General features: G+C 38.0%; 2 protein-coding genes across 6 annotated transcripts in view; one reads left to right on the forward strand and one right to left on the reverse strand.

Moving 5' to 3' along the window:
- LOC101741635 (neuropathy target esterase sws) overlaps positions 1-12,123 on the reverse strand; it is a 47,067-nt gene that overhangs the window by 24,671 nt on the left and 10,273 nt on the right. For 2 of the 5 annotated variants that reach the window (XM_062672402.1, XM_062672401.1), the window contains exons 7-15: positions 11,520-11,600; positions 10,480-10,599; positions 9,834-9,926; positions 8,497-8,589; positions 7,931-8,062; positions 5,153-5,249; positions 4,337-4,545; positions 1,894-2,049; positions 757-913 (exon numbers count right to left, since the gene is read on the reverse strand). In XM_062672402.1, coding sequence (XP_062528386.1) covers positions 757-913; positions 1,894-2,049; positions 4,337-4,545; positions 5,153-5,249; positions 7,931-8,062; positions 8,497-8,589; positions 9,834-9,926; positions 10,480-10,599; positions 11,520-11,600 — 1,138 coding nt within the window. The remainder of the gene's footprint in view (positions 1-756; positions 914-1,893; positions 2,050-4,336; positions 4,546-5,152; positions 5,250-7,930; positions 8,063-8,496; positions 8,590-9,833; positions 9,927-10,479; positions 10,600-11,519; positions 11,601-12,123) is intronic. The other 3 variants (XM_062672403.1, XM_062672405.1, XM_062672404.1) reach the window with 3 other exon arrangements.
- bmp0909-12 (uncharacterized LOC778488) lies at positions 2,604-3,788 on the forward strand. The gene has a single exon (NM_001098313.1). The coding sequence runs from the start codon at positions 2,626-2,628 to the stop codon at positions 3,715-3,717; it is 1,092 nt and encodes a 363-aa protein (NP_001091783.1). The 5' UTR covers positions 2,604-2,625; the 3' UTR covers positions 3,718-3,788.

Consider the following 12,123-nt stretch of genomic DNA (forward strand, 5'->3'; position numbering starts at 1 on the left):
GGTGGTTTATTAACTGTTTAGTATCTGTGAGAGTGCACAAATGTGGGAATAAAGCCGCTGAACGTAACTTGTCGAGATCCTCCAAAAAGTCCACTGAAAAAAATCTTAGTAAATGACCGCCATTTTACTGAGATTATATTTATCCGATATCATCTCATTTCGTTACATTTCACTCAATTTTTCATTTTTCATAAAAATAAGAATATAAATTAAAATAAGACATGACTTAAAGATCTTAGTTACCAAGTCATACCGTTTAAAATAATTAAAACAAAAAATACATGTGTGCAATTCACACGTGGTAGAAGTGAAACCTTCCACAATTAAAATACAATTATCCTAAACGTCTTAAGTATATGTAAAATTTTGTCATTAGTAAATAATTGTAAGGTAGCGCGCTCTGTGAATTGATATTTTAATTTCACGTATAATCCTAAATTAAAATTCACTACAAGAGCTTTCATACACACGTTAGTATTAAAAAATCTCACAGATGGCGCTATATTAAATAGTATGTATATTTCTGTCTCATTCTTTGCTGGCTTCATCCTACACATTTTTGTATTTGTGTCTCTTACCTGTCGTTTTTTCCGTTGCATCCGGTTTGAAATCACAACGATTCTAAAAAAGTTTTCCCTTCAAAAAAATACTACACGCTGCAACGATCTACTCGGCCACACTACGCGATAACACGAATATTCGTCGTGGCCCGCTAATGTAACCCCCGCATTATCGAGACGAAACAGACTTAGCTACCTAGAATCCTATGTCCCAGCAAGTTGATCAGCCTAGTCACGACGACCGGGAACCTCAGCTTGATGGCGTTGAAGAGGCCTTCGGGCAGCTTCGCCAGTTCCGAGTCCCGCACCGCCATCACCGTTGTGCTCCGACGAGTCTGCGTCACCATCTCCACCTGTGACGCAGGCGAATGCAAATTACAAACGTTGAAAAAAAAAATAGTTTCAAAAAAACTAATAATATACGCTTTGATAGAAAATCCATTTAAAAAATCGAAAATAAATTTTAATAAATTTGAATTCGGAGGAAGCCACGTCTTACGGTCACCTAACTGAGGCTTCGAACTCATATTCATGACGTCATCAGCTCCGACAACTAAAGCTGCCTTTAGACTACGCTATATTGCAGTGCCATATAGTATAACATAGTAAACCAATAATATATATGTACGCAGTGTGAACGTGTCCATAACAACATATGGTGCGCGATATTGTTGTGCTATGAGCTATATACTATATTATGCTATTATATTATAGAGTAGTCTCAAAGTAGCTAACTCATCGTCAACAATAATTCAGTTCTACCACAACTTTACGGACCCTAGCTGATACTTCGAACACGTGTTAATGACGTCATCATCTCTGACAATTAACTCATCGTCAACAATCATTTAATTCTGCAACAACAACTTTACGGACTACACTAATGAAGTTAGAAATTCGTTTTAAGAGAGACATGACAGTTTCCGTTCCAGATTAAATATAGTGTTAATTCTTTGGGGTCCTTCACGAAGAAATTCTCTGACTTAATCTCCGCTTAAAACCAGAGAAGAAGAGCTCATATACCGTGAATGATGAAAAAAAATTTTAACGTACATTTTTTTTCATATGTAACATTTTGTATATAGCTGTAAGTAGCCTAATGGTCTGCAAGGCTCTACTAAAATTTAAAACCCTTTATAGGACACTTTCAGTAAATATAATGGTATTTATTTACTTCAATTCGAATGAATTCCTTTTGAGGGTGCGCCTCAGACGTAATGACATGTTCTTAAAACGAGCTTTGAAGAGTCGCATTGCTGTTGTCCATGGGCGACGATGACTATTCACGATCGGAGAGGTGACGGCTCGTCTGGCTATTAAGAAAAAAACGTACTATTCCAACTAAGTCTCCTTTTCCATATTCGCCGACGAGTTCCTTCTTTCCATTCGGATGCGTGATGACAGATCTCAACCGACCGCTTAGCACGATGAAAGTAGACCCCGACTCCTCGTCCTGGCGGTAGACCGCGCGGCCAGACTCTAGAAACACCTGGGACGACAATACAAAGTCATTTACTGGTGGTAGGACCTCTTGTGAGTCCGCACGGGTTAGTACCACCACCCTGCCTATTTCTGCGTGAAGCAGTAATGCGTTTCGGTTTGAAGGGCGGGGCAGCTGTTGTAACTATACTGAGACCTTAGGACTTATATCTCAAGGTGGGTGGCGCATTTACGTTGTAGATGTCTATGGTCTCCAGTAACCACTCAACACCAGGGGGGGCTGTGAGCTCGTCCACCCATCTAAGCAATAAAATAAAATAAAGTCAGTTTTTTTCAAATGAGAATAACAAAACAAAAAAAAAATTATAATACAAAAAGTAGTAATCTAAATCTTGACGAATCAGTAATTGTGGTACAATTCCAATTATTGGGCGAATACTATAGTATAAAAAACAACATAGGTTGTTTGTCAACCTATCAAGTACAAATTAACATAATGAGTGCAACCAAATGTTTATAAACATGATAGTTTTATCAATACATAAAGAGGTCAAAAGAGGCAAACGCATTACACGGAGATTGCTCATTCCTATAAAATAATTGATTTAACAAGAACGTCTCGAAAATGAAGATATTCCATTTAATTATATTATTATTTATTGTGGAATGTAATTGTGGAATAATTGACGGCGTACTAGATACTGTGAAGGGCACTACGGGATCTATTACTAATGGAGTGGGAAGCATGTGGTCATTTGGAAAAGGACTCGTCTTGGGTGATCACCATAACAAAAGACCAGCAGGTGACAGTGTTCAAACGCATAACGGTATCATTGGTGGAATCATAAGTAATATTCACGAAAGAATTCACAGCTTTCGAGAAAACATTCATGGATTTTTCTCATTAAATAAAAATAAAAATGAATCCGATAGAGGATTTGTTGGAGGCATGATCGACAGAGTGAAATATCGAGTGATGTCATTCAAAGAACTATTCGTCGGACACGAACTTAAGCCATTAGAAGTGTTTAACAAAACTCAAATAGATTACGTGGATAAAACTAGACCCATCAGAGACAGCTTGAACAAGTATATATTCGGCAAAGAAGATAAAAGGCCTGTTTCGAACCTCATTGACTTTCTCGACGCGTTCAAGGACCGACTAGTGGCTATTCGTCGTAATATAACTGAAGAAAAGCACAGTGAAACTACTGATGGCGCAGGGATGTTGGACGTAAGAGCAAATTTCGACAATCTAGGTCGAGCTGCCGACGCGAGACACTTAAGCGCCCAAGCCAAAGATACTTTTAATCAAGTACAAGATTCTGTAAACCCTATGAATAAAAACACACAAAGTAATTTCCATAATACCGTCGACAAAATTGATGAGAATTTCCAATATGGTTATAAAACCTTCAACGAACAGATAGATAAATTTAGGGGTGATTTTTATATGAACAAAAATAATATAAATTCCATGAACAGGAACTCACAACAGGAATTTCGAAACAGCCTCAGTAATGCAGAGAAAAATATCGTTGAAGCTTACAATGCTGTCAGCGAAGCTACGGATAAGTACGGAAGGAATATTAATGGAAAAAATACCAATGTTGAGAAAGGCTATAAAAACGTTTTAGATAAAGAAATGGAACTAATGGAACATGGTGTCAAAAAAATTGCCAATGCGAATGATGGAGCAATGGTTTTTAGAGATTGAATTGTGTGATTGAGAACCCAAACTAAATAGAATGTTTTAGTAAGTTAAGTAAAATAAAATGATTCGTTCGAGTACTTTATTTAGTGGACCTGCCCCGCGGCTACAACTGCATTAAATTTGCAGTTCAGAAATAATTAAACACCTTTTCGTTTCCAAAGATAAAAGATAAAGAGTCGCTTATCACCCTCTGTAGTTCGTTTACTACAAGCCGTTTTGAAGATCCGTTCGTACGTAAAATCACAAAGTCTCATGAATACACTTTTGTATTTATAACAGCAGATATACACGGCCGACGTTGGCCGGGCCATGACATGTAACATGATAAAAATACCCTAATTGTAAAATAAACCATGCGCCTTTATCTATCTGTTAAACCGAAATGCATAAATTTTGCAACAGAAATAGGCAGACGGTACCAATCTCATATGTTCTATCAGCACTAGGCCGAAATTCAACTGTATGTGTCAAGTTGATCGTATGCATTCCCGTCCCGATAACTACTAACTGGGCCAAACACTTTGCATTAGGATGAAAGTACATCTGTCTATATCAACATTAATAGTTGTTCCTGGAAGAAAAGCCGGTGTGTTTGATCTAATATTTGTTTTAAGGGTCTCACCCAATCCAGAGCGAAGTCCACTTGGCGCACGAACGGCGACAGTCTCCGCACGACGGTGTTGGCGATGTGCAACACCACCGAGGGTCTTTCTCTCATGATGCTGTACACAGTGGTCTTGGACAGCAGACCGATCCTCGAGAAGTGTTTCGCTCGTATAGAAAAGAAACTTGGCTCGCCCGTTAGAACTGCAAGTCCGCCTTCCACTTCACCTGGCACAAATAAAACGTCCACTTATCCATTGAGTCTCATGTCTGTGAACTGAACTCATCATCATCATTCTCCTGCCCTTCTCCCAGTCACCTATAACGCAACATGTTTTCTCCTTCCATACTCCTCTATACCATTTCTTCGGTCACTCCCCTCTTTCACATATCGTCTTTCACACAAACTATCCATTTCTTCTTAGGTCTACTTCTTCGTCTACTTCTATGTCTGTGAACTTAACTATATTCTGCTATACCCCCCCCCCTGCATAAACATTTCGCCCTACCCGCAATTAGTCAAAAGAAAATACGTGAATCAACCTCGCCTTTGTATTCCTCACCTCTGGTTTGTAAATAAATGAACGTGGATGTCTAACCGAGTAGAAATAAATAGATTTTGCTCTAAAACGCTTAAAGATCTTATCTTAAATGCGATTAATTACGCCACTATTGTCAATGTTGTTATACATTTATATTCTAGTCGAAGACAATTTTCAAACAACATTGGGAAGAATCGTTATTATTCAATTAATATTCTTATTAGCACGCACTATGGATGAATGTAGTTTTCCTAGGTGAGTACATAGGAATGTCAGGCTAGATATTGTCTTACCTGGATAGGCTGTGAACATGTGCACTTCGCCCTCACCTTCAGCCACTCTCTGTGACACCAGCAGAGCTCCGGATAGCAAATATACCAATGCCACGTCCTGTATTCAAAAGCACTTTTTATCCGCTTATGTATCATTTGCTCTAAGTTAAATTGTAATTCAATAAACAACCGTAAAAAAAAGTTTAGGGATGTTAATTAAATGAATGTGATCATCCGATCGTTATTGAAGATTTATACCATAAGATAATTTTGAAAAATTATGTTTCCTTCGCGTTAAGACAAATATCAAACGAAATGTATGATGTCATACGTGGTTAGTCGTTGCGCATTAGTAAATAAATAGCCTATGCTCTACTCGCCGTTTTGGCTTCAAATGACACCACGCGTAATAAACGCGTATACTGGTAAAAAAAACCATTAGCAATTTTGAATTAGAGCTACGATTTCATCTTCAAGATGACTGTTGAGTGAAATTTATAACTTAATTACATTAATCTTGGGTCGAAGAAAATTTAATCTGCCTTTATGTGATAACAATAGTCAGTGCATTGTCTCAATCATTTCACACCGCCCCACCATATAAACTTTTAACCACATAATATTTTATCCACTACCTATACACTACAAGTATACTGGTTTTTTTTTCTATCTCATAATAGAAAATGACTAAGTACTTAACAAGATATATTTTTTTGTATTAAATAAATTCTGGTTATCCTATTTTCAACTAAATGTAATAATTTTAACAAGAAATTATTCCGCAAATGATGCCAATATTTCTGTTGGAATACTTGATTTCTATTATTGCACACTATGACTTATGAACACATCCATGGAATGCAAAGTAAATCTGACCAGTCCAATTCATTTTACATGCACAAATACGCAATGAATGTGGAACGGAATGAAGTTTTTTTTTAATGTTTTTTTTTATTCTTCTTCCTTTGTGTAAAATGACTTTTAAATTCTGCAAATGAACGAATGTCGTCACACTATTCTGAGGGGATCACACAATGATTTCTGTACCTGAATTATTTCTGGTTCACCCCTCACACTATAATAGAGCTTCAAACAGAAAAGCAACGTTAGCAATCTTATAAACAGAATCTAATTTTCAAATTAACGTTTTTCTTAATTAACACAATAGTTAACAGACTTTTAACAATCTTGATACTTTATGATATCTAAACAAATAGGTAAAAAAAATCGTTTCGTTCTCAAGACTTACACGACTTTAGTTCAAATTACTGTGTTTTCGTAATAAATACGGTAGGTTTAAATAATAGGTTCAGTGGTAGAGAGCGCTTTGTCTGTGTGTATTGTACTACCGAGGTTCATGAGTGACGACCGTGGATCCGTCTCCCATTCAGGGCAACAACAAAGAGACATCCCAACAGGTAGAGATAAATCTAAAGTTTAACTAACAAATTTCACGAAGGTGCCTGAAAACATTCGTCGTAGGGTTGAGATGTTCGCGATTGCATTAATCGAGGCATATTTTTGTAGTCAACGCCAACAGTGGCTTTTAAAGGCCATGCACCATATGCGAGATATTTATTTCATATCGAGAGATGAAAGGTTACTTCATTTAAGCGACATTTCACTTAATACGCGACATTTATTTTTGTTATTCAGTTTCATTTGGTATATAAGCATCGACTATTTGATGTTTCTAATTAAACTTATAGCAAACCGACCGGTACGTCACACTCGCGGCCATATGCCCGCTCGCTATACATAGTTAGTATCTATGTCCATCTTTTTAACAGTGTATAATCTATGTTCCGGGCGCTTCCGTTTTGTGTGTGAATAGCGTGCGCCCGCGTCTGAATGTAATTATCGTTTAAAATTGAAAATTGTTTGTGTTAAAGAAATATTAGAATTCGAAATTCGATACTGGTGACTAACCCATAGTTTTAAATACCCCCTGAGATCTACCCCTCACTATAAACTTCAATTAAGTTTACCCCATACAAATAGCTGAAGAAGTTTTTTTTGTTACGATATTTTAAACAAAGCTGTTCATCAAACGAAAGTTTGCTCGATGTGGGAATCGAACCCACGACCCTCTGCACAACAGACAATGGCGATAATTACTGCACCATCGAGTTAGTCAATACTGACAACCCTAAAACGACGACACGACTTCCCTATGAACTATATTGTTAATTTTCGAAACTTAATAACGTCATGGCGACAGTACAACAGTACAAATGAGGCCGTCAGCGCAAAACTGGCCTAAGCTTATGGAGGCAATTAGGTTTGAATTTTTATGAATTTGAATTTGAGTAGGCAAAAAAAAATACGCGCAAAAATAATGTTTACAAAGCCATCTGTTATCTATGGGTGAAACTATGGATAGGCCGGTTTTGCTTCAACATTTATTATATCTATCTATATATTATATAAAAATGAATTGCTGTTCGTTGGTCTCGTTAAAACTCGAGAACGGCTGGACCGATTTGGCTAATTGTAAGTCTTGAATTATTTGTGGAAGTCCAGAGAAGGTTTAAAAGGTAGATAGGTATGAAAACGCTCGGAATTAAATAAAAATAACAAATTTGTTTTTCCTTTGAAGGGGACACTTCGTAGGACGGAATCCTTTTGTTTGTTTTAAGTTTATTTTATACAAAAGTTTAGGTCTTTTATTTATCGATTGAGGCACTACGAAGTCTGCCGGGTCAGCTAGTTTTAAATAAATTCCAATATACGTCATATAAGTTTGAATATAAAAAATTGTGGGTTAGGCCACTTTTGCGCTGATGGCCTCAAATATACCTTATGGCTCTCCTCCTTCATGATGTAGGTCCCGGCGGGCAGGTCCCGCACTTGGACGCTCCCCTGCAAGAGCTGCTCGTTCTCCAGACCCAGCTCCTTCACGAACGCGTCGGTTGCTATTTGAGTTAATGCCTGTTGTAATGTACATAATATGTAGAATTAGGATCGTCACGCATAAAATCAAAATTATTCCACGGTTGCAGTTTTATCTATACTAATATTATAAAGCTGAAGAGTTTGTTTGTTTGAACGTGCTAATCTCAGGAACTACTGGCCCGATTTGAAAAATTATTTCAGTGTTAAATAGCCCATTTGTCGAGGAAGGCTATAAGGCTTTAATCCCTTTTGAGTATTTCCGCTGCGTGTACTGCGGAAACGGTTAAAATTTCGCTAAAATAATGTATGACAAAACTTTTGCGCCCTTCAAATGGCCCGGGGCTCACGAGCCTAGACGTAAATCCACCACTGGGAACCAGAATAGCTATACCCAGACTGGCCGGGCTTACTGTATGCCCGAGATAAGTATCCTTACCACGAAGCCGGTTACTGTTGGCATGAAACCTTACCTTCTCGTCTAGGTTGTCATTGATGTGCTTCTTGAACGAGGAACTGCCCTCCTTGCTGCGCGACAGCGAGGATGTCGGTTGCACGTCCGGCTGCTGGACCAAAGCATAAGTCTATGAAAGCCTATTCTTCATATTGACAGTGCGTGACAATGGCGACACTCTTCTGAAGGTTATATCGAGCAAGATCGGGGGACTGCTAGCTTAACAGCCTTTGCAGCAGGCGCTTATGAAAAGCTTAAATAAGGCCGTCAGCACAAAAGTGGCTTAAGCTTACCATAGTTAGTATGGAGATAATAAGGTTCGAATTTACCTTTAGAATACTTCGTAGGCAATAAAATATGCGCTAAAATGATGTTTACAAAGACTGTTGTTATTATCTATGAATGAAACTAGGGATAAGCCGATTTTGCATCAAAATTTATTATGTTTTAAATAAATTGCATTACATAGGCACGAATATGAATTGTGGGTTATGCCACTTTTGCGCTGACGGCCTCAAATATATATACAATGTGTCCGTCCACCAGTGTCGGAGACTTAAGGGGGGTGAAATGTGGAGATTTTTATCGACAAATAACTATCCCAATTTTCTCTTGACCCCTCCATACTCGCAGCTCAGGCAGATTAAATCAATGAAAATATCCTTAATTATGGGAAAACAATAATTTTTTTTAGCTTAATAGGGTTCGTTTTCCTGAAAAAAATAAACTAAAAAAATGCAATAAAAAAATATAATTTTAAAAATTATAATTAAACAAAATGGCTGCCATTCTAGTATGGAGAGGCCAAGAGAAAATTGGGATAGTGATTTGTCGATAAGAATCCCCATATATTACCCCCATAAGTTTCCGACACTGGTGCACGGACACATTTGTGTCCGTGCACCAGTGTGCACGGAATTGTTCGAGATGATACCAACATCTCGTTTTTACCATCGCACCGCCCGCCACCGGAGTAGAGTTCATCCATACTACCTGGAGCCACTGCGGTCATCCACAGTGCGTTTCCAGAGATCTTTTTTGCCACGTACCATCCGGCTATGGAATGAGCTCCCCTCCTCGGTGTTTCCCGAGCGCTATGACATGTCCTTCTTCAAACGAGGCTTGTGGAGAGTATTAAGCGGTAGGCAGCGGCTTGGCTCTGCCCCTGGCATTGCTGAAGTCCATGGGCGACGGTAACCACTCACCATCAGGTGGGCCGTATGCCCGTCTGCCTACAAAGGCAATAAAAAAAAAAAAAAAAAAAAAAAAAAAACATTGTATAAAATCAGATAATTAATTTTATAAGAAAAAGCAAAAATTTCCAACAAATCTATAAATTAGTTATGTAGATCCTACCTGCAGTGTGTTCGATGTTACGTCGGGCACCATGTCGGGCCTCTGACGCCGACCCTGGATGTGGATGGGCGAGGAGACTTGATGCCCTCCCTCCTGAGACATGCGCCGACACAGAACTGGGGTTAGCGGCTACTTTCGTGACGTCACAGCAAACATCACAACACACACACAATCACAAAATTCAAACATTCAAAACCGTTAACAAAACAGGATCGTTTTATTATTTCATCATTGCTAAGGTTAATCTGGGCGTTGCCGATGTCCCCGAGCGACTAGCAGCCCTGTGCGATTATGGAAACTTATTAATTTGTTATGAACCAGATCGATGATCATTTCACCTGTTAGGACAGATACCACTCCTTTCACGAGACCACAGACAATACTATCCGATTATTAATTTATTATCTTCACTGATGTCAAACTCAAGACAATGAACTAACACAAGACTTATCATTTTCTTTAATGAAATTAATGTTTGTTACGTCCACAATGCCTTACGAAAAAGATACAAAAAAAAACATTTTTAAAAACGATTAAAAAACCAAACCACTCAAATGTGTGAACAAAATATATAAGCATAATGTTTAAACACCAAGAAATTCGTTTATAAAACAATAAATTACAGTAGTTGTATTGCAGACCGTACCACGTGATCCGGGGTGGACTTGTCGGCGGGGTGCGGGGAGTGCGACAGGTTGTCAACTGGCGCCTTTGCTGTCTTCCCTGGAGACGACGAAACCGTCATCGGTCGACGTTTCTCTTTGCCCTGAACAAACAATAAATTTAAATAAATAATACTTTAAGAAAACTAACAAAATACGCTCTTATAGAAAATCCACTATTTTTAATACAAATTTATTAAAATTTATTTTCTATTTTTTAGTTTTTTTTATTTAATTTTTTTAATATTGAATTGTCATCGGTCCTTAATAAATATACCAAATTTCGAGTTAATCGGACGTTTTGAAGGCGGTCAAAATCATGTTTAAAGATTCCTTTTCATACTAACATACATATGTCTGAAGCTAATAAAAGCGTATTAAAAACATTCTGTAACGTCGTAAAAGATTACGTCTACATTTATAGATAGACAGAAGCTTGGCTGTATATCCCTGGCAATGCCAATGTCCATTATCGAAAGTCTTCATTATTGAAAAGTATAACCCGAGACCAAATTGGCCGGACGCTTGTTTGTATTGCTGAATGGCAGAATACAAAATGATTTCCGGTTTTCATTCGTATGTTATAAGATTTATACACTCTTGACAGTGGGTCGCGTTTCCGATCCGATGGTAGATTCTGCGAAGCACTGCTCTTGCTAGGGTTCGTGTTAGCAACACTCCGGTTTGAGCCTCGTGAGCTCACCTACTAGTTAAGGTTGCGCTGAAATAGCCACTCTAGGCTATCAGCTTATTGTAACCCATAGTGTTTCCTAAACTCAAAGACCTAAAACCTTGACATCAGTGATCATCAGCTATCACTCGCTTGAGGTATTCTCATCGAAGCCAATAAAAGATATATATTTATATATAATCTACTTTATTGCTATTGTTACAATATTGTTGTTGTAACAATTGTTACAATTGTTACTATTGTCACAATAGCAATAAAGTAAATTATGTCAATTCTAATGTCAAATCTAAATTCAAATTAGATTACTTAGAAACGTCAAATGTATCAACTTACAGGATTTACAAGTTCAGCACTCAAGCCAAGGTACTGGTGAAGAGCTGTGAACGTTACCCTCTGAAGACGAACCATGATGATCTGTAAAGTAAAAAAAGTTCGTATACAAGTCTTCGAAGTGAAGTTTAGTTTTAAAGTCATCGTGGCCTATTGGATAAGACGGTGAATATGTATCGAGCGATGCCACTATGCCGGTGTTCGAATCCCGCAGGCAGGTAAAAATTTTCTATAACATATTGTTACACAGCTAAGAGTAACGCCGTCTATCGCCGAATAGCCGAACGAATATTGAAGGATCTAGTAGCATATAGAACGCTCGGGGAGTACAACGCCATCTATTGTCAGATAGCGGAAACATATCGAATGTACTCGACTTGTGAGGAATGTTCTCGACGATTCTACGGATTTCGTCTCGACTATAAAAGCGTTGCTGAGATGGCACGTAGTCAGTTAGTAATCAGAACTACACGAAGCGAAACAGCGAACGGATCACCTGAAGCGAAGCGGAAGAAGCGAATTGAGAATTATAAAGTGTTCTGTGTGTATTCTAAGTGACAAATACAGTTTTAAGTTGTACTTTGGTGGAACATTTATTTATCCCGAA

This window comes from Bombyx mori, chromosome 15, assembly GCF_030269925.1.
Source record: "Bombyx mori chromosome 15, ASM3026992v2".
Lineage (NCBI taxonomy): Eukaryota > Metazoa > Arthropoda > Insecta > Lepidoptera > Bombycidae > Bombyx > Bombyx mori.